The sequence below is a fragment of the Balaenoptera acutorostrata genome, chromosome 15 (genome assembly GCF_949987535.1).
Source record: "Balaenoptera acutorostrata chromosome 15, mBalAcu1.1, whole genome shotgun sequence".
Taxonomy (NCBI): Eukaryota; Metazoa; Chordata; class Mammalia; order Artiodactyla; family Balaenopteridae; genus Balaenoptera; species Balaenoptera acutorostrata.
The window spans coordinates 37,482,861-37,505,683 of record NC_080078.1 but is presented as its reverse complement, the minus strand read 5'-3'; the positions used below and the strand labels follow the sequence as shown (position 1 = coordinate 37,505,683).

The 22,823-nt window shown below is 51.7% G+C and overlaps 2 protein-coding genes across 2 annotated transcripts; both read left to right on the top strand.

The window, feature by feature from the left end:
- LOC103004987 (testisin-like) lies at positions 1-10,887 on the top strand. Its single transcript, XM_057529693.1, is given in 7 exon segments — positions 1-99; positions 243-378; positions 477-506; positions 806-1,001; positions 1,733-2,016; positions 10,128-10,282; positions 10,669-10,887. Coding segments are annotated over 7 exon segments (1,119 nt in total).
- A 4,876-nt stretch (positions 10,888-15,763) lies between these two features.
- PRSS33 (serine protease 33) lies at positions 15,764-18,035 on the top strand. Its single transcript, XM_057529692.1, is given in 7 exon segments — positions 15,764-15,828; positions 16,622-16,729; positions 16,731-16,780; positions 16,783-16,825; positions 17,043-17,314; positions 17,507-17,676; positions 17,877-18,035. Coding segments are annotated over 7 exon segments (867 nt in total).
- The last annotated feature ends 4,788 nt before the right edge of the window (positions 18,036-22,823 follow it).

Below are 22,823 nucleotides of genomic sequence, written 5' to 3'. Positions count from 1 at the left end.
ATGGGTAGAAAAGAGGGCAGCACGGGGGGCAGCCAGGCCCCCAGGGTCGCAGACAAGAAAGGGATCGTCTGGGTACACTGGCTCCTGGGCCATAACAAGGTACGTAGTTGGGGGACCGAGCCCCAGTAGAAGCTCAAAGCCGGGGCACTGTGACGTCTCGGGTTCCCAAACAGCCCTTGGACCAGAGAGGTCAAGCTGAGGGAAGGGGGCGGCCAGGGTTCCCGTGGCTCCCTCTCCCCGAGGGGGCGCCCCAGCCGGGCCTTGGAGCTGGCGGAAGCAGAGGGGGCGCCAGGCGGCGGGAAGAAGAGGCCATGGGCGCGCAGGTCGGGGCGCTGCTGCTCGCGCAACTGTTGGTGCGGGTCGAAATCGCGAGGCAGGGTGAGCTGAGGCTGGGGCTGCCGGCGCAGCTAGGGGTGATGGGGGAAGGGTGGGGCGCGTGGAGACCGAGAGGAGCTCACTTTCTCTCCTACCCGCAGCGTTGCGGGATAGGGACCTGTTGCTTCCAGGTAAGGCGTCCAGGGGGCGCGCTTCCCTGCGCAGGGCACCTGAGCCGGAGCGCGAAGGGAGACTCATCTTTTCCTCTCCCCGCCCCAGGTTTCGAGAACTCTTCTATGCTCGCATGTAACTGATGGGGCCGCCCCTGGGTGTGGGGGAGGGGCGGGCGCCTGTGGCCCACGTGGGGCAGGTCCCCAGCGTCCCCTTCTTGCTGGGCGGCAAGACCCCTGGACGCGCGGTTCCCCGGGGCGCCCCTTCCCTTCTCCCACCCGGTGGGTGAGGGTGGACGGCGTGGGCCTGCCTCCCGCAGCTCAGCCTGGTGTCCATCTGTCCATCCCAGGGCCATGTGGCCAACGGACTGTCCCGACACGCATAGTGGGTGGAAAGGACGCAGAGCTTGGGCGCTGGCCGTGGCAGGGCAGCCTGCGCCTATGGGGCTCCCACTACTGCGGAGCAAGCCTGCTCAACCGCCGCTGGGTGCTCTCGGCCGCGCACTGCTTCCAAAAGTGAGTCTGGGGGCGGGCGGCCCGCTGACCCCGGGCCCTGGGTCTGCAGCAGGACCTGCGCGCATGCCCCACGTGGACACGGCCCTCGTGTGCTCCTGAGGCCCAGTCCCGGCTGCAGCCCGTTACGCACCCACGCGAGTCCCCCAGGGCGCTCCGGGAGGAAACCCTGTGCAGTTTCTACCAGAACGTTCTCCCAGAACATTCCCACGCACATTTGTTTGTCTTGTTCTTTTCTTTCTCGCTTCACTTGTCCCCAAATGGCACCACCAACCTCCACCTTCCTCACCCCACCTCCCAGCGGAGGTGACCCCCCCCCCCCGCGGGAGGAATGAGTTGAAGTAAGTGCTGGACACAGAGCCTGGCCTGTGGTGACAGTGGCCCCGGAAGCTGTTTTGAGCCCAGCCTGCTGTGGCGCCCGTGCACCTGCTTGTTCCCTTTAGAGAAGGGCTCTTGGAGGTGACAGGTGGTTGAGTGACTGGCCAGATGAGCTGGCAGGGGAGGCACCCTCCTACCAACCCCCTCAAGTCCCCAGGTGTGGGACTTTGTTTGGGGCTGTCTGGGCTCTCCCCGTTTCTACCCTGGCCTCTCTGGTCGAAGGAAGACCTGCTGATGGTGTCTGGGGTGAGCCCCGCAGCAGCCCGGGGGTCTCAGCTCAGGGAGCAGCCCCAGGTGTGCTCAGGTGGCCCACCCTCCCTCTGAGGACCCCTGATGGCTTTCTCCTCCCCTGCCAGCAACAGAGATCCCTATGAATGGTCGGTCCAGTTTGGCGAGCTGTCTGCTACACCACCCATTTGGAGCCTGCGGGCCTACCTCCGTCATTACAGGGTGAAGAGTATTATTATATAACCCAAATCCAGGAAGTATTCGCAGGACGACATCTCCCTGCTGAAGCTGTCCTCCTCCATCACCTTCAATAAGCACATCCAGCCCATCTGTGTCCTGTCCTCCTCCTTTGAGTTCAAGAACCGGGATGACTGCTGGGTGACTGGCTGGGGGGACATCCATGAGAAAAAGAGTGAGGTTGGGGACAGACGGGTGGGGAAGGGGAGTGTTATTCACCATGCCCTGTGCCAGCCACACCAGCTGCAGTGGCCCCCACCTTGGTCTGTGTGCCACTGTGCTTTGGCTTTGGCCCGCTGAGCAATCTCTCCTCACCTCCTTTCCACACCCTGCCCCGCTGTAGAGCAGGGCTTTCTGTACCCACACTCAGCTCCCCCTCCCTTCCCGAGACTGTGAGCCAGAAACCAGAGAGGGAGGCCCCCCACCGGCCCAGGCCACACCCCCAGCCTGCGGGGGTGTGCGAGGTTTTGGGGTGGACTTGTCAGAAAGGCATCAGGCATTGTTTGGTTTTTTTGTTTGTTTTTGGGGTTTTTTTGAAGTATAATTCACAAACCATAAAATTCATCCTTTTAAAGTATACAATTCAGGGACTTCCTTGGTAGTCCAGTGGTTAAGACTCTGGGCTTCCACTGCAGGGGGTGTGGGTTCGATCTCTGGTTGGGGAACTAAGATCCCACACCCTGTGCGGTGCAGCCAAAAAAAAAAGGCATAAAATTCAGACGGTTTTTTTTTTTTAGTATATTCACAGAGTGGTTCCAGCATCACCACTGTCTAATTACAGAACATTTTCATCATCTCAAAATGAAATACCATGCTTATTAGCCATTACTCCTAATTCCCCGTTGTTCTAGGGCCATAGCCCCTGGCAGCCACTAATCTGCTTTCTGTCTCTATGGATTTACCTACTCTGGATGCTTCATATGAATGCAGTTATACACTACGTGCTAGCTGCTCTCACTAAGCATAATATTTTCAATGTTCATTCATGTTTTAGTGTGTGTCAGTACTTCACTCCTTTCTTTTTGAGGTTTAACTCATATAACATTAACCATTTTAAAGTATATAATTCAATGGCATTTAGAACATTCACAGTGCATAACCATCAACTCTATCAAGATCCAAAACAGTTTCATCACGCCCAGAGGAAATCCCATAACCATTAAGCAGTCACTCCCAATTACCCCCTCCCTCCAGCCCTTAGCAACCACTAACCAACTTTTTGTCTCTATGGATTTACCTATTCTGGACATTTCATATAAATGGAATCATACACTGTGTCACCTTTCATGTTTGGCTTCTTTCACTTAGCATAATGTTTTCAAGATTCATCCATATTATAGTATGTATCAAAACTTCATTCTCTTTTATGGCTGAATAATATTCCATTGTATGGATGCACAATTTGTTTATCCATTCCTCCACTGATGACATTTTTGTTGTTTCCATCTTTTGGGTATTTGTATTAGTATACAAATTTGTGCTTGAATACCTCTTTTCAATTATTTTGTGAATGTATTTAGGAGTGCAATCCTGGATCACATGGTCATTCTATGTTTAACTTCTTGAGGAGCTGACAAACAGTGTTCCATAGCAGCTGCTCCATTTTACATTCCTATCAACAATAAGGGTTATAATTTCTCTCCATTCTCCTTAATAAAAAACTTGTTACTTTCCAGGTTTTTGTTTGTTTGTTTTGTTTTGTTTTGGCCATCCTAGTGGGTGTGAAGTGGTATTTCACTGTGGTTTTGATTTGCATTTCTCTAATGACTAGTGATGTTGAGCAACTTTTCATGTGCTGGTTGGCCACTTGTATATCTTCCTTGGAGTAATGGCTATTTAAGTCCCTTACCCTTTTTTTTTTTTTTTTTTTTGGTCACACCACGTGGCTTGTGGAATCTTAGTTCTCCAGCCAGGGATTGAACCTGGGCCCTCAGCAGTGAGAGCACAGAGTCCTAACCACTGGACCTCCAGGGAATTCCCAACCCAATTTTATTTATTTGTTTGTTTGTTTTTAAATAAATTTATTTATTTTATTTTTGGCTGCGTTGGGTCTTCGTTGCTGCACGCAGGCTTTTCTCTGGTTGCAGCGAGCTGGGGCTACTCTTCATTGTGCGCAGGCTTCTCATTATGGTGGCTTCTCTTGTTGCAGAGCACGGGCTCTAGGTGCGCAGGCGTCAGTAATTGTGGCACATGGGCTCAGTAGTTGTGGCTCGCGGGCTCTAGAGTGCAGGCTCAGTAGTTGTGGCACACGGGCTTAGTTGCTCTGCGGCATGTGGGATCTTCCTGGATCAGGGCTCGAACCCATGTCTCCTGCACTGGCAGGCAGATTCTTAACCACTGAGCCACCAGGGAAGACCACCCCCCCCAACCCATTTTTAAACTGAGTTCTCTTTGTTGTGACGTTGTAATCGTTTTTATATATTCTGGATACTAGACCCTTTTTAGATATATGATTTACAAATATTTTTTCCTATTCTGTGGGGGGTTTTTTTCCTTTTTTCTTCTTTTTTTTTTTTTAACTGGTTCCTGGATCTCACTCCATGGATTTAATTGGTCTGGGATGTGGCACAGACATTGGGATATTTTAAAGCGTCCCAGGTGATTCTAATACATAGCTAAGGGTAAGACCAGCTGGCCTAATGGGGTTCATGATGCTTAGAGAGCCAAGTGATGCCAGGAAAGAGGCAATAATCTCCAGGAAAAGGACAAAGAGCTAAAGGTTTGAAAGTTGAAATGAAGACCTAGCCGAAGTTCTGCAGAACAGGTGGGCTTTAGCATCAGAAAGTTGTGTTTTGAATGCTCTTACTTAACCCTTCAGTTTCTTCGAAAGAGGCATCATAGCTCCTTCCTTCCAGGTTCCATGTTGTCAGTCCCTGGTGTTGATGGGGGAAGAGCACTTCAGATGCAGGGCTGAGCCAAGACTCGTGGACCACATCTCTTTTCACTTTCATGATAGTATCTATTGATGCACAGAATATTTTAATTTTGATGAAGTTCAGGTTATTTTTTCTCTGGCGCTTTTGCTTTTGGTGTCATGTCTAAGAAATCATTGCCAAATTCGAGGTCATGAAGATTTACCCTCATGTTTTCTTGAAGAGTTTTATAGTTTTAGCTGTTATATGTATATCTTTGATTCATTTTGAGTTGATCTTTGTTTATGGTGGGAAGTAGTGGGTCCAACTTCATTTTTTGCATTTGGATATCTAGTTGTCCCAGCACCATTTGTTAAAGAGATTCTATTCTCTACTCCACTGAATTATCTTGGCACCCTTGTCAAAAATCAGTTGACCAAAGAAGAATGGGTTTATTTTCTAGACTTGCAATTCTATTCCGTTTGTCTGTATGTTTATCCGTTTGCCAGGACCCCATTGTTTGATTCCTGTAGCTTCCAAGTATGTTTTGAAATTGGGACGTGTGTATTCTCCAACTTTGTTTACTTTTTCAAATATTGGTTTTGTTATTTGGGGTCTCTTGATAGTCCCTCTAAATGTTAGGATGAGCTTGTCAATTTCCACTAAAAAGGCCATTGGAATTTGGATAGGGATTGCATTGAATCTGTGGATTGCTTTGGGGGAGTATTGTCATCTAAATAATATTAAGTCTCCAGTCCATAAACAGAAGATACGTTTCCATTTATTTATGTCTTCTTTAATTTCTTTCGGCAGTGTTTTGTAGTTTTTTGTGTACAGGTCCTCAATTAAATCTAACTATTTTATTCTTTTTGATGCTATTGTAAAATGAAATTTCTTTTCTAATATCCTTTTGAAATTGTTCATTGGTAGTGTATAGAAATATAATTGACTTTTGTGTCTTGATTTTAGATCCTGCAAATTTGCTGAATTCATTTATTAATTCTAGTCCTTCTTTGTGTACTCTTCATTATTTTCTATATATAAGATCATGTCATCTGTGAATAGACATAGTTTACTTCTTCCTTTCCAACTTGGATGTGTTTTATTTCCTTTTCTTGCCTAATTGCTCTGACTAGAACTTCCAGTAAAGTGTTAGATAGAAGTGGCAAAAAACTGGCATCATTGTCTTTTTCCTGGTCTTAGGGGGAAAGCTTTCAGTCTTTCACAATTCTGTAGCTGTGGGTTTTTCACATATGATCTCTATCATGTTAAGGAAGTTCTCGCTATCCTTAGTTTACTGAGTGTTTTTATAATGAAAGTGTTGGATTTTCCTGCATCAATTAGGATAACCATGTGGGGTTTTTTTTTTTTTTCCTTCATTCTATTACTGTAGTCTGTAGTATGTTATATTGATTGATTTTCGTATGTTGAACCCACCTTGCACTCTGGATAAATCTCGCTCGGTCGTGGTGTAGAATTCTTTTAATATGCTGCTGGATTCAGTTTGCTGGTATTTTGTTGAGGATTTTTGCATATATGTTGGTCTGTAGTTTCTTTTTGTGTGTGATAACTTGCTTGGGCTTTGGTGTCACAGTAATGCCAGTCTCATGGAATGAGTTAGGAAGTGTTCCTTCCTCTTCTGTTTTTTGGAAGAAGGATTGATGTTAATTTCTTCTTATGTTTGATAGAAGTCACCATTTAAGCCATCTGGCCCAAGGCTTTTCTTCATTGGGAGGTTTCTGACTAGTGACTAAATCTTTTTACTTGTTATGTGTCTGTTCAGATTTTCTATTTCTTCTTGAGTCTGTTTTAGTATTTTGTGTGTTCCTAGGAATTTGTCCATTTCCTCTAGGTTATCTAATTTGTCGGAATACAATTGTTCATAGTATTCACTTATAGTCCTTAATTTTTCTTGAAGGTCAGTAATAATGTCCCCACTTTCATTGTCAATTTTGTTGATCTTTCAAAGAACCAACTTTTGGTTTTTGTTGATTTTCGCTATTGTTTTTCTGTTCCCTAGTTTGATTTTTTTCCCATTCCTCTCTTTATTATTTCCTTCCTTCTTCTACCTTTGGGTTTAATTTGCTCTTTTTTTCTAGTTCCTTAAGTTAGATTGTTGATTTGAGATTTTTCTCCTTTATTAACATAGGCATTTCCAGCTATAAATTTCCTTGTGAGAATTGCTTTTGCTGCATCCCATAAGTTTTGGTATGTTGTGTTTTTATTTCCATTCATCTCAAAGTACTTTCTAATTTTCCTTGTGATTTCTTCTTTGACCCATTGGTTAGGAGTATGTTGTTTAATTTCCACATATTTGTGAATTTTTCAGTTTTCCTTCTGTTATTGATTTCTAGCCTCAATCCACTGTTTTCTATGATGTCAATCTTTTCTAATTTATTGCAACTTATTTTGTGGCCTGACATGTCATCTATCTTGGAGAATGTTTTGCATCCACTTGGAAGGAAGGTGTATTCTGCTCTTGTTTGGGTGGATTGTTCTGTATATGTCTTTTAGGTCTAGCTGCTTTATAATGCTGTTCAAGTCCTCTGTTATCTTACTGATCTTCTCTCTGGTTGTTCTATCCATTAATAAAAGTGGGGGGGGCTTCCCTGGTGGCGCAGTGGTTGAGAGTCTGCCTGCCAATGCAGGGGACACGGGTTCAAGCCCTGGTCCGGGAAGATCCCACATGCCGCGGAGCAACTGGGCCCGTGAACCACAGCTGCTGAGCCTGCGCATCTGGAGCCTGTGCTCAGCAACGAGAGGCCGCGATAGCGAGAGGCCCGCGCACCACGATGAAGAGTGGCCCCCGCTCGCTGCAACCAGAGAAAGCCCTCGCACAGAAACAAAGACCCAACAGAGCCAAAAATATAAATAAATTAATTAATTAATAAAAAAATTTAAAAAAAAAAAGAATAAAAGTGGGGCATTGAAGTCTCCAACTGTTCTTGTAGAACTGTCTATTTCTCCCACCAGTTACAGCAATTTTGCTTCATGTATTTTGGAGCTCAGTTGTTAGATGTGTAGATATTTATAATTATTATATCTTGAGGACTTGCCACTTTTATCAATATGTAATGTCCTTCTTTGACTCTTTTTTTAAAATATTTATTTATTTATTTATTATTTATTTATTTTGGCTGAGCTGGGTCTTAGTTGCGGCATGCAGGATCTTCATTGTGGCATGCGGGATACTTAGTTGCGGCATGTGGGATTTCTTAGTTGCAGCATGCAGACTTCTTAGTTGCGACATGCAGACTCTTAGTTGCAGCATGCATGTGAGATCTAGTTCCCTGACCAGGGATCAAACCCAGGCCCCCTGCATTGGGAGCACAGAGTTTTACCTGCTGGACCACCAGGGAAGTCCCCCTTCTTTGACTCTTGTAACATGTTTTGACTGAAAATCCATTTTGTCTGACATTAGTATAGCAACCTCAGCTCTTTTTGGTTACTATTTTCATGGAATCTCTTTTTCCAACCTTTCACTTTAAACCTATATTTACCTTTGGATCTAAAATTGTTGTCGGGCTTCCCTGGTGGGGAGTGGTTAAGAATCTGCCCGCCAATGCACGGGACACGGGTTCGAGCCCTGGTCTGGGAAGATCCCACATGCCACAGAGCAACTAAGCCCATGCGCCATAACTACTGAGCCTGCGCTCTAGAGCCTGCTAGCCACAACTACTGAGCCTGCACTCTAGAGCCCATGGGCCACAACTGCTGAGCCCACGTGCCACAACTACTGAAGACCGCGTACCTAGAGCCTGTGCTCCACAGCAAGAGAAACCACCGCAATGAGAAGCCTGTGCACCGCAACAGAGTGGCCCCTGCTCGCCACAACTAGAGAAAGTTCACATGCAACAATGAAGACCCAACGCAGCCAAAAATAATAAATAAATAAATTTTTAAAAATAAAAAAATTTAAAAATAATAAAATTATTGCCTTGTAGACAGGATATAGTTAGATCTCTGTTTTTAATCCATTCTGCCAATCTCTGCCTTTTAATTGGAGTGTTTAATACAGTTACATTAAAATTAATTACTGATAGGGAAGGATTTACTTCTACCATTATTCAACTTGTTTTCTATATTTTGTCAGATGTAGAAGATATAGATATCTTATATCTATATCATATCTATATCTATACCTATGTCTTATATCTTTTTTGTTCCTTATTTCCTCCTTTTTGTGTTTAATTGATTTTTATTAGTGTACTGTATTGATTTCCTTCTCACTTCCTGTTCTGTATATTTTTTAGTTATTTTCTCAGCAGTTTCCCTGGAGATTACAGTTAATAACTTAAACTTATAACAGTCTATTTTGAATTAATATCAACTTAGGTTCAATAGCATACAAAAGTTCTGTTCCTATACAACTCTATTCTTCTCAAGTTGTTATTGCCACAATTTACATCTTTATATATTGTGTAACCATATCTTTATATATTGTGTAACCAATCTCTGTGTAACAGAGATTTACAATTATTGTCTTTTAAATTGCATTTGTCTTTTAAATTGTATAGCAAAAAAGGTATGAACCAAAACTATAATAATACTGGCTTGTATGTTTACCTGTGTAGTTACCTTTACCAGTGTTCTCTATTTCTTCCTATGGGTTTAAGTTACTGGCTACTGCGCTTTCATTTCATCCTGAAGGGCTCTCTTTTCCATTCCTTGTAGGGCAGGCCTACTAATGATGAACACTCTCAGCATTTGCTTATCAGGGAATATCTTAATCTCGCCTTCATTTTTTTTTGAAGGATAGTTTTGCCTGATATAGAATTCTTGGTTGACTGTTTTAGTCTCTTAGCACTTTACATATGTCATTGCACTGCCTTTTGGCCTCCAGGGTGTCTGAAAAGAATGTGGCTGTCAATCTTGTTGAAGATCCCTTATACCTGATGTGTAGCTTCTCTCTCGCTGTTTACAAGATTCTCCCTTTGTCTTTGCATTTTGATATTTTGATGAAAATGTATCTCATTGTGGATCTCCTTGTGTTTATCCTACTTGGAATTTGTTCACCTTCTTGAATGTGTAGATTCATATCTTTCATCAAATTTGGGAAAACTTCAGCCTGGATCCTGCAGCTATACTGATTATAAACAAGCTCAACTGCAGCAGCCCCTCCCCCTGTGTATGCTTCAGCCATGGTCTCTCCCCACTGGCTCAGGCAGGGACTGTCATCTGCAGGCTACAGAGAGGGAAACCAAGTCTCAGGGAGGAGCTGTGACAGCCTGTCCATCCATTGGGTCCCTCTGTGATATTGTTCATCACCCACCACATTGCTGGGTGCTGGACTAGAGCAGAGGAATCAAGGGCAATGTCCCAGGTACTGTGGGTACTCCAGGAAGTCCACTCCCCTTCATACCCCCTTTCCCCAGATGGCAGAGGAGTGGCTAAGGTTGTTGTCTTTCTCTCTCCCACCCTCAACCCCTGACAGATCTGCCACCTCCCTACAATCTTCAGGAAGTGCAAGTCTCCATCATAAACAAATCCAGGTGTTCCTACCTGTTCCATCAGCCTGATTACCGCAGTCACAGCAGTAATAATATGATTTGTGCTGGCTCTGAGGATGGCAACACTGACACCTGCAAAGTGAGTACCCCTGCCCCGATGAGGGCCATACTGAAACTGGGTACCACCCCTCCCAATCTTGGGCCTGAGAGCAACCACCTTGACCCCTACCAATCCACCCTTAGAGTTTATTCATGAGAAAATCATTGTAGACCTCATTTATCCAGCCTATAAAACAAGCTTCCCGTTTTACATTAATTGTACCTCCTTTGATCCTTATGTGAAATTGAGTGGATAGACTATTGCCCCCCTTTGCAGATGCAGAAACTGAAGTTTGTTTGCTTCCAGGGGGAGGAGTGGGATTTGCACCCAGTCTGCCCAGCTCCACAGCCCCTCCTGCTCTACCAGCCTCTCCACTGGCCCCTCCTGCCCCACCCCAGGTCTTGCTCACCCACACTGCTTCCCAGGGTGACCCAGGTGGACCCTTGGTCCGTGAAAAGAATGAGCTGTGGATTCAGATTGGAATCGTGAGCTGGGGAGTGGGCTGTGGTAGGCGCAACCGGGCCGGCATCTACACCAATGTCAGTAGTTACTTCAACTGGATCCAGATGCTGGTGGGCCGCAGCACACCCAGGCCAGACCCCTCTCAGTTGCTGCTGCCCCTCTCTCTGCTCTGGGCTCCCTGACTCCTGCAGCTGGCCTGTGCACACCTAAGCCCATGAGGGTGCAGTAGTTACTGCAGCTCCAGGCACATTCGCCAGGGGCTGGGGGCACCCCAGTGGCAGGACTGCCTGCTGGACCAGGCCCAGTCCCCTTCTGTCCCCTTTGCTAATAAACATGTGCATGTTCACGTTGATGCCTTGCACCACGTCCTGTGGCCCTGGGTGGATTCCTGGACACCCTCACAGTTACCCGCGTCCCATCCCCCCTAAGACCACTCCTTAACTCCTAAACCATCATCACCCATCTGTGCTATACAGGTTTTGGTTGCAAACAACAGAACCCTCTCAGGTTAGTTCAATCAGAAAGATAATTTACAGGGATTTCCCTGGTGGTCCGGTGGTTAAGACTCTGTGCTCCCAATGTAGGCGCCCGGGTTCAATCCCTGGTCAGGGAACTAGAACACTCATGCCGCAACTAAAGATATCCTGCAACAAAGATCCCGTGTGGGGCTTCCCTGGTGGCGCAGTGGTTGGGAATCTGCCTGCCAATGCAGGGGACGCGGGTTCGAGCCCTGGTCTGGGAGGATCCCGCGTGCCGCGGAGCGACTAGGCCCGTGAGCCAAAATTGCTGAGCCTGCGCGTCTGGAGCCTGTGCTCCGCAACAAGAGAGGCCGCGGTGGTGAGAGGCCCGCGCACCGCGATGAGGAGTGGCCCCCACTTGCCGCAACTGGAGAGAGCCCTCGCAGAGAAACGAAGACCCAACACAGCCATAAAATAAAAATAAATAAATAAATAAATAAATAAATTAAAAAAAAAAAAAAAAAGATCCCGTGTGCTGCAACTAAGACCCGGCGCAGCCAAATAAATATTTTAAAAAAAGAAAGATAATTTACAGGAGGACATAAATAGCAACAGGGTCCCTGGGGGCTAGGAAGGCTGGAGTGGGGTGCAGTGGAGGAAATGCCCCCAAACACCCCCAGCGCTCATGCCGTGTTCCCCACCACACAGACGCCAGACGCTCCTGGTCTCACCATGGTCCCCCAAAGGCTGACCCAGGACCAGGACGAGGGTGCGGGTAATTTATTTGGGAGGCTATACCAAGAAGCCCCAGTGAAGAGTGGGGAAACTGAGGCAGGAGGGGTGAGAGCCAGTGACGTTTGCCCAGATGAGGAGGTTACCCTTGTGGGCAGCTGAGGTGCTGTCTGGCTGGGATCCCCTGAGAAATCACGGGGACACACCTCAGCATCGCCCGTGGGGGACGAGGACCTGGCATGGCCTCTTCTCTACTGACTCCCCGTGGTTGAGGCTTGTCCTGGGGGCGTGGGGGCTCCAAGCTCCATAGGTGGCCTGGGTGGAGGGGCAGCATCAAGCGTGTCCCCCTCTCCCCCATGCTGGGGTCCCAGAACCCAGCCTCAGCATGGCCAAGGGGCCAGGCCAGCGGGGCCGACTTGGGCTGCTTGGAACTGCTCGGGCAGATCTGCGGTTTCATGAGATACAGAGGTGCTGTGAGAGCAGAAGGTACGAGAAGCTCTGGTCGATTGAGAGGTGGTCTCTGTGAAGAGGCAGGTGGAGGAGTCTTGGGAGGGTGCCCTCCTCGCCTCTGCCCACCCGGACAGCCACACAGGCTGTAGGACACCACGCTCAGGCTTCATGCCCCTCGGCAGCCCTGCGAGGCTGGAGCTTCTCTTCCCCCTCCTCACAATGAGGAAACTGAGGCCCAGCAAGGTGACAGAACCACTCAAGTCACTCAGCTCACAAGGGCCTGTGTCCACCTCTCACTGCATGGCCTGACTCAGAGGGGCCAGCAGGTACCAGACGGGTGGGGTCTCCCAGGTCTCCTGTAAGACTCACCTGCATTGAGATTTCCACTTCCCCCATCTGCCCTCCCCAACAGCCAAAACCTGAGGGTACTACCACTCACCTCCCCCAAAGGCCCTCTGAGTTGACCCCAAGCAGAACACTCACTACCCTGGTGTCCCATGTGTTACTGGAGGACAATGTGATTTAATGCCTATTAAGCGCTTGGCCCCAGACCGGCTACACTGCGACACTGCCCTGCAGGCCTGCCTGGACATTGCCCTTCCTCCAGCGCAGGCAGAGTAGCCTCTGGTGGCCCAGTGCCCGTGTGACAGACTCATCCACAGAAATACCTTCAAGCCCGCCCAGGAGCACGTCCACCCATAGGGTCCTGTTCAGGGCCACCTACCCAGAGGCTCAAGAGGACTCCAGCCAGGTGCCACGGCATGCCCCTCCCCCTGGCCTGGCTCACCCCACACCTTTGTCCCTCCTCAGGCTGCTTTGGATGACCCCTGGTTGTTGGGTCAGCATGGTTTGGGGTCTGGCTGTGGCCGTCCCAAAGGGCCCAGCTTCTGCTGGGACATCAGTGAGCACACCACCTGGATCCTGGAAAGGCCACCCCCTCCTACCTCCTCCTGCTGCCAGGTATACAGGGTGCCCCTGGGGTCTGGCCAAGGGCAGGTCTGGGCACTCGTCAGAGATGAGTCCTGTGCTGAAGATGGTGGGCTGGGCACCGCCATACTGAAACACACTGGCAGGGCAGCCAGCTCAGGGCGCACCTCCCCTCCACCTTTGTTGAACTGTTATTTTGTTTTCATCCTTGGCATTTAAAGACTTTGGTTGTAAGCAAAAGAATCCCCTAGTACCAGCATGAGTGAAGGAGAGTTGCTTTAGAAGGATAAAGGACAGCCCACCAAGGGCAAGGATGACTGGAATGAGGCGCTCCAGCTCCACAGGACACTCTTTCTCAGCCTGGAAGGTTGCAGGCTCTCAGGCCAGCTGAGAGTCCTCGCCAGTGGCTGCAGCTACGGCTGCCCCCTGCCTGAGCCCCAAGGGGTCCTCTCTCCCTCCTCCAGGGTAAAAATCCCAGGGAAGAATTCTGATTGGCTGGTCTGGGGTCATGTGTCACTTCTTGATCAATCACTGTGACCTGGAGGACATGGTGGGATGATGGCCCCCATTTGGGTCATTTGCCCTCCCCTGGGAGTGGGGACAGGTCCGGCACCAGAAAAAGGTGGGGATGACTCAGCTGTGGCCCTGAGAAGGATGGTTGTGAGGACGGCAAGTAGATGACATTTGCCGAGGGGCCATTTCTTCAGTGTGACTCAAGGGTGGGACTGAAGGGCGTGTGGGCCCAGCAGGGGTCTGTGCCTCAGTTTCTCAATCTGAGACAGGGGCTGGGTTGGGGTGAGCCCCTGGAAAGAGGTTCCTTTCCTACTCCTCTCAGGTTTGATTGTCCAATATTCAATCAGTTCCAGATCCTCCCACCATAAGCCAGTTTCTCAGTGGGAACTTGTTTCCTGGTCCCTGCACCCAGGTGTCTGTCCTCCAGGCTTCCCGCCCCACCTAAATTGCAACAGGCAGACACCCAGCTCCTTCCATCCCACCTTCCAGTGAAATCCCCTCTCAAGGTCTGGCCCATATCCCCAGAGATAGCTGTGTGTTCCCAGGGTCCCTGGTCACTCTTGCTCCCACCTGCCTCTCCAGCTGCCCCAACTCTGCACCAAGGGGAGCACTGCCCACCTGGCTCCATTCCTGCCAAGCCCTCTAATGGCAGCTGAATCGGGGGTAACGAAAGGTCAGGAGCCTTGGGGAAGGTGCTGCTTTTATTCTTGTGGCACTTCTATAGCATTTACATCAGCCAGGCACTGTTCCAAGCTCTGCGTGAGCTAACCCAGTTAATCTTCACAACCACCTGGGAGGAGGGTTTTACAGAAGAGGAAACTCTCCCAAGTTCTCAGGGCTGGAGGGAGGGCGTTCCACAAGCCGACTCCAGAGACTCCAGAGTCCTCAAGCGTAGGCTTGAGCCTGCTCCTAGAGCGTGGACAGCAGGGGTCAGGCCTGAGGCTGCCCTCCCTCACTTCGAGTGTAGGGGCTGGAGCTGGGGCTGGTTCGCCTCTAGGTCCCCTCGTTCATATCCTTTACCCTCACTCCCGGCATGATGCCCTGCTGGCCCCTTTCACTCCCAAATACTCAGTGCCCACTCTGTGCTGGGCACTGTTCAGGCCATGGGAGACTGGTATGCACTGAATGTCTATGTCCTCTCCAAAATTTATATGTTGAAGCCTTAACCCCCAATGTGACTGTTTGTGGAAGTAATTAAGGTTAAATGAAGTCATAAGGGTGGGCTCTGATCCGATAGGATTAATGTCCTTCTAAAAACACACCAGCACCCCCCCCCCATGCCCAGCAGACATAAAGAGGAGGCCGTGTGATCACACGGTGACATGCCAGCCACCTACAAGCCAAGAGAAGAGGCCTCAGAGGGAAACCCATCTTGCCAGTTCCTTGTTCTTGGACTTCCAGCCTCCAGAATGGTGAGAAATAAGCTGTGTTTAAGCCCCTCAGTCTGTGGTGCTCTGTTCTGGCAGCCTGAGCTAAGACAGGGACAGAGACCCAGACCCTGCCTCATGGAGGGAGGACAAACAAATCAAACCTCCTCTATCACACATCAACTCCCACTGTGACGTGGCAGAGGAGGAGGTGTGCTGGGCAGGAAGGCCCCCACGAGGAGGAACCAAGTGGAGGGCTGCTGGATGACTTGGTAGAAGGAGGTTCCAGAGCCTTCTGGGAGGTGGGCACAGTCCAGGCCCAGCCCGCCAACTGAGCCCTGTCCCCAGCATCTCCCAGCCTCACCCGAGACTGGCAGCCTTGCTGTCCTGGCCGCCCCAAATTGAAGAGGAGACTGTTTCCCAAGGTCAAGTCTGCTCCTGCCTCTAGGGTTAAGCGAGGAGAGCTGCCAGGTTTAAACAAGATATTCATAAGACATTCATTCCCCTCCCCGCAAAAAAACTGTGCAGAGCTGGGGCTGGGAGGGCCTATGCAAGGCCTGGAGCCTGGGCTCTGTATGAGGCTGTCCCGGCCAGGATTTCTGGACAGAACGATGACGCTCAGAAGCCCCAGTGACCGAGCACTGCAAGGAGCCAGGAGGCAGGATCCGGTTCAGAGGTGAGCGGCCGAGGATCCTCTGGAGCTTCGTGGCCCGACCGAAACAACCCCCACCCTGTTCATCCCCACCCCACATCGCCCCCCCTTACCTGGCTGGGCACAGGCTCCCGCCCCCAGTTCTGTGCACCTTGGCCCAAGCCAGGTTTCCTTTGAGAAACACAGGTGTCCCTTTCCTGCCACCTCAAAAGCACTGTTCAAAGCATCTTTGTTCAAGGCTGGGCTGATGAAGCCACAGCCCCGCCCTGACCTCCTTAATTACCTCCTGGCCAGGCCCCCACCCCCTCCTGGGTCTTTAAGCCCCCAGGTCATCCCCCAGCCCAGTTAGCAAGGAGGACACCAGCTGCAAGAGTGAGAACAGAATCCAGGGGCTGCAGGGTCTAGGGGTGGGGGGCACGCAGGAGCAGCTGTCAGGAAGTGGAAATACAAGATGGGGGAGGGGCTGGGCTCCAGGGCTTGTATCGAGACCTAAGGTGGCCAAATCTCACAGTGAGTGGGGCGCAGGGGTGGTCTCTGGGGCCTGGGCATAGGGCATAGAGCCTGGGCCACAGGGCTAGGTCTGGGACCAACCAGGGTCTAAAGGAAGACAAAAGGGCCTCTGGGGGGCCTAGATCCTCCTCCTCTCTCTGCAGGCTCCAACCAGAGGGCACCCTCATTCCTAATCTCTGACCTCCCTCCCCTCACCCTGTTATCTGACACCAAACCCATAATCCAGTCCCTTCCCTGCTTCCTCCTCCGGTGTGCCAACCCCCCCCAACCTTAGCCCTGTGTCTCCCTGCCCCCATCCTCCGCCCAGTTCCCCGCTCCTCTGCTCGTCCTTGAGTTCCCCTTGTCCTCTCACAGCCTGCGGGCGGCCTCACGTGTCAAGTCTCATCGTGGGGGGCCGGGACACCCAGGACGGAAGCGAGGCAGGCGAGCATCCAGCACCGCAGGGCACATGTGTGTGTGGGCTCTCTCATGCCCCCCAGTGGGTGCTGACGGCAGCACACCGCTTCCTGAGGTGAGCAGGCAGCCCAGGCTTGGACAAGGGGCATTCCCCTACTCTGAGGGCTCAACGTCGAGGGGGGCAGGGGCGGGTGGAGCAAGACCCACGGAAGGGGAAGCGCCACTTGGCGGAAGCGTGGTCCCCAGGCTCTGAGTGAGAGGGTGGCAGGGACGGGGGCCCTACTGGGGGTGGAGGAGGAGCTGCTTTAACTAGACCCACCGCTGTCATGCAGGAGGGCGCTGCCATCTGAGTACCGCGTGCGCCTCGGGGCACTGCACCTGGGTCCCGCCTTGCCCCATGTTCTCTTGGTGCCCGTGCGGAGGGTGCTGCTGCCTCCGGACTACTCAGAGGACGGGGCCGGAGGAGACCTGGCGTTGCTTCAGCTTTGCCGCCCAGTGCCCTTGAGCACATGAGTCCAGCCCATCTGCCTGCCTGAGCCTGGGGCTTGCCCACCACCAGGCACACCGTGCTGGGTCACTGGCTAGGGCAGCCTCCACTCAGGAGGTGAGGCAGAGGGCGGGGCACTGGGGCATTGGGGGAGGGACAGGCGCTCTCTCTCCACCTCTCTCTGACCAGGAATCCCAGCCCCTCACTGCTCCAATCCAGGACCCAGCGTGACCTCCAGGGACCCAAACATCCTCACAGTTTTTCCACCTCACCGTCTCCCAGCTCTTAGAAGTCCCCCTTCTTCTCCAATGCCACTCCCAGAGTGGCGACCTCTGCAGGGAGTAAGGGTGCCACTGCTGGATACTCGCACCTGTGACCTCCTCTACCACATGGGCACCAACGTGCCTCGTGCCGAGCACATAGTGCTGCCAGGGAACCTGTGCACCGGCTATGTCGAGGGCCAGAAGGATGCCTGCCAGGTGCGAGAAGCTGCCTAGAAACTCTGGAGTCCATTCTCCTATGGCCAGCACCTTACCTCCTTAGAACCCAGGACCCAGGAGGTATCACCTCCAGGGCTCAGTGTCCTGGACCCCAACCCAGAGGCACCACCTGGGGGACTGTAGCCCTGGGACCCAAAGTCCCTGGAGGGCTGGGACCTAAGCTCTTCTTTCTCCTGCAGGGTGACTCTGGAGGACCCCTGACCTGCATGAAATCTGGGCGCTGGGTCCTAGTGGGTGTGGTGAGCTGGGGCAAGGGCTGTGCCCTGCCCAACCGTCCAGGTGTCTATACCAATGTGGCCACTTACAGCCCTTGGATTCAGGCTCGCCTCAGCCTCTGATGCAGTGACACTGACCTGAAGCCAGACTCTGGGGTCCCTCAGCTGCCTGGTCTGTGTGGGGATCTACACATCCCCCAACCCTGCCCCTTCTGACTTAGGGCTTAGAGGCCTAATAAATTTAAGGGGCCATCCACCCATCCATTCATCTGTCTATCCCCTGCCTCCTCCTTGGGGCGCACCAAACCCAAGCTGCCAACCCTCCTCCAGGAGCCTCCCGAGTGTCCGGGGGTCTCACACTCCCTCCCTTCCCTTCCTGCTCATATTTAACCCCCTGAGCTCCAGTCAGAGCACCCAAAGACAGGCAAGTGAGTCAGTGCTAGGTCTGGTCTGTGTGCCCTTCTTTTCTGGAAGAAGTCAGAGAAACTCAAATATGAGAGGGATTCAACACCAAGGAAATGATTGTCCATTGCTAGCTTTGAAGATGGAGGGGCCACGTGGCAAGGAGCTGAAGAAAGCCCCTGGCTGACAGCCAGCAGGGAAAGGGACACCTCAGCACTACAACTGCAAAGAACCGGATTTGGCCAATAACCTGAACCAGCTTGGAAGCCAACTCTTCTCCCAGCCTCCAGATGAGAGCCCTGACAGGCCAAGTCCTTGATTTCAGCCCGGTGAGATCCTAAGCAGAGAACCCAGTTTAGCCCACCCGCAGAGTTGTGATTTAATAAGTTAGTGCTTAAGCTGCTATGTTTGTAGTCATCTGCTACACAGCAATAGAAAACTCATATAGATTTTGCCCCACTGCAGTGAAAGTGCCCCAGGAGGCAGGTGGCCAGCCACCAGGCCTGGCCTTCCCATGAATTCTAAGGTCTTAGGAGTTTGGGGCACCTGACATCATACCCTCTGCCAAGAGGAGACAGGAGCCCCCAGATAGGCCTGGCCATAACTTCTGCTATCCTTGTTTTTTCTGCCACTGCCCCCATCCATGCCCTGGATGAGTCTGAGGCTGTGTCCTAGCCTTGGCCAGGCCCCCAGGCCCAGGACCGCCCCCTTCCCCCACCTGCATCTGGAGACCGGCCTAGGCCCTTTCAGCTCCCTGACCACCCTCATGTGCTGGGACCTGGTGTCCTATCCCCTCTCTGCCGTCTCCTCATCCCCAGGCCAAGGATCATCCATCCCTATAGACAGAGCTCAGTTTCTAGAACAGCAGAAAGAACAAGAACCGGAACAAAACCTGGAAACTCCGAAGCCCCCCTTTGGAGTTGACGGGGCAGTGGGGAAAGGGGGGACAGGGGAGGCTATCACTGAAGGGGCAGCCTGGCTGGGCAGGACCAAGTGCAGCTGCCGCCACGCAGGCCTGAGCCTCGTCTTCCTCCCTTCTTTCCTCCCAGGGGAAAAAGTGGCTGCAGCACGTGGTCGCTGCTGGGCCAGGCCAGGCTGGGAGGGTGGGGCTGTGGACTGGGCAGTGAGGGAGATCCAGGCTGCTGTCTCCCCTAGGCTGAGGGCCATCTACTGGCTGCCCCTGGTGGGGTCACTGGGGACCAGGGTACCCAGAACAGGGCATGGCTGTGGCAGGCCAGACAAAAGGCTGTGGGCACATCTGCGGTGGGACCCTAGCCGCCCCTGCTGGGTGATGCTGACCGTCCTCCCATCCCGCCCTCAGCTGGGGGCCAGCCCAAAGAACTTCCTCAAGATGCCTCCCAAGGTACTGAGACCAGAACAAGCCAGGGACTGAGAGCCAGGATGCCTCAGTCTTGGACCTGCCGTGATTAGAGTAATGGATCCCCATTCAGAGCCCAGTGTTTCTTTTCTTTCTTTCTTTGGCTGTGCTGGTTCTTAGTTAAGGCTCACGGGATCTTCGTTGCAGCATGTGGGATCTTTAGCTGCGGCATGCAGGATCTAGTTCCCTGACCGGGGATCGAAACTGGGCCCTCTGCATTGGGAGCGTGGAGTCTTAACTGCTGGACCACCAGGGAAGTCCCAGAGCCAAGTGTTTCTGAAGCTTAAGGTGAGAGCTAAGCAGGGGTGTCCTAGAAGTGGAGGGAGCGGGCTGCCCATGGAAGGGAATGAGCAGAAATCTGCTACTCCTCGTTAAACCCTCACCAGACACGGTGCAGAGAGCTCTACTGCACCATCTCATGAGATTCTCACTAGACACTCTGTGAGGGGGGTTTCCCCATTTGTCAGATGAGAAAACAGGCCCAGAGGCATACAGCTGGTAGATGGTAGACTGGGATTTGAACCCAGGTGGTCTGATTCTGGAGGCAGCTGGGGATGGTAAAGAGGGTATTACCGCCTTGGTTCTCTCCACTTCCTCCCACTCCAACAGTGTGGCCTCCAGGCCCGCCTCCTCTCTGCTCGTTCCTGTTGTGGCAGCCTCACAGGGCTGGACAAGCTACAGCTCTTCTCTGTCCAGCAGGCTCAGTGGCGCGGCACCCTGTGCTGCTGCATCCCGCCTGTCAGCAAGGTCATTGGGCCTGGAGCCGGGGCGGGGGTGGGGGCGGGGGGAGGTATGGACCTGGCCCTGCATCAGTAGCATCCAGCCCCCGGCCTCACGACGGCTGCCTGACCTGCCAGGAGGGAGACCCTGGGGCGGCGAGGATAGTCCTGAGAACCCACCGGGGACAGGACATCAGGCTCCTGTCCAAGCAAGCATTTTCTAGCTGCTCACCTGCTCCAGTTGGAAGAGCTGCAACCAGATGGCCCAGCCTCTCCCAGGAGTACTGACAACCTCAGTTTCCCCATCTACAATCTGAACTGGTAACACCAACCCTATCATGGCTGTTGGGAGAGTCTGAATGACTCAGTTCTGCCCAGTGAGCACGCAGGCTGCGCCAGGCACTGGCGGGCTCTCCGCTGATCTCTGAACACCCGTGAGGTGTTCCCATTTCACGAATGGGGAAACAGGCCCAGAAAGGCTAGGTAATATGCCCTAAGACCCACAGCAGGCAAGAGGTGGAACCAGATTTGAATCTGGGCGACTGACTCTAATTCCACACTGAATTATCACTTCCCTCGTAGAAATGAAACCAGTTGTATGACACAACTAGAGGCACACTAGTAACGAGTGATGATGGACAATTACTATTTATTAATCAACACTTTAAAAAGTTTAAGTAGACCAAAGGAGAAGGCCCACCAGGCTGAGACCCTACAGGCTTAGTTTGGAGGCCGGGGAGGGTCTCTTCGTGAGCGCTGGGTGGTTGAGGCAACAGGGCAGAAAGGGCCCAGGAGGACTTCCTGTGCAGAGAAGCAAGAGCAGCTGGCCAGCTGGCTCACCCACCATCTTGAGACTCCCATTTTGTCTGTCATGGCCCCCAGGAAGGAGGGCCTGCGCCCAGCTAGACCACAGAACTGGGGGGCTGGGGGCTCAGCCCCTGCTCCTTCCTCAAACTTCTCCTGACCCCATTCCCACTGCAGGAGGTGTCACTGTACTGACACGAGGACTGCAGTTACCTCCTGCAACCGACCCACCCAACGTAGCACAATGGGGTGCACAGAGATCCCATCTGAGGGAAAGGGCTGCCTTGAGGCACAGGTGGGGAGGAGTCCCAGGAAGAAAAGGGACTTCAAAGGACTCCTGAGGAGCCAGAGGCCAGAAGTAAAAAATGATAACTATAGCTACAGTTTAGGAAACATCTATTGAGTGCTAACTCTTGGTGATGTTACCCACAAACTGGGTTTGCCTCTTGGTGAGTGTCAAGTGAAAAGACACAACCAAGCCAAAGATCGGGAGAAGGAAGGATTTATTATTATTTGCAGCAAGTGAAGAGAACACCAGGGATCTTTCCCAAAGCAGTGTCTCCCCGAACAGCAAAATTGGGGGAATTTTAGGCTAAGGGTACATGCATATTCACGAAAGGGCTTGCAATGAGGCCAGGCTTAGATCACAAAGTGGCTTAGGCCAAAAATGGCTTCTCTTCTGTCAAGAAAACCATGCTAGGTTCTCTCTCCAGGGACCCCCCCCCCGACCCTATCTGCTTACAGCAAGGCTCCACAAACTTTACAAACAGTTATTCTCCAGTCTCAGAGAGGGGGAAACTGGGCCTTGGTGAGGTTAACTGCCCAAGGCTGCACACTCAGTGCCAGAGCAAGGATTTGAATCCCAGCAGGTCTGAGCCCAGAGCCTGCGTGGCTAGCCACCAGCTTGATTCAGGGCCAAGGCAGCAGCATCTTCAGGTTCCACCCACTCCAAAGAATCCTCAAATTGTGGCCTCAACAACTGCTGAGCTGTTCAGCATCCAGGGGCACCACTGGCTCATCTCTCACTGGGTGCCACGGCACATGCCAGCGATGACTCAGCTGACGTTCTCCTTCTCCCTGGGAGAGGTTGAAAGAAAAGCCTCCTTCTCTTGCTCTAGTATAACTGCAGTTTGGGGCGACACAGGAGAGCGTCCAACTACCAAGGAGGGAGGCCTAGGCTGTCAGTAGGAACGAAGGGCGGCCAGAGAGGGAAACCAAGTCCACAGGCCCTTCCGGAGCCTGAGTGGACCTGGGCAGAAAGGCGGGCAGTTGCCAGGGCACCCTCCTCCTGGGAAGCGTGAACACCAACTTTGGCCATGCATGCTGCTTCTTCTGAGGATGTTTGCCAGGCCTTGTTATCAAATGGGGGTCCTGCTGCTTGCTGCTCACAATCAATTGCATACTCACAAATGTTGGTGGCAAAGGAAAGGTGCTTTTAATCAGAATGACAACAATCTGGGGAGATGGTGGACTCAGCGTCCCCCAAAAACCACCTCCGCAGATTGTACTCAGCCATGAAACTTTTAAAGGGCAGAAGGGAAGTAATCGCAGTTAATTGTTGAGATAGGGGGGTCAGAATTATTGCCATCCCTCCACTTCATGCAGGCT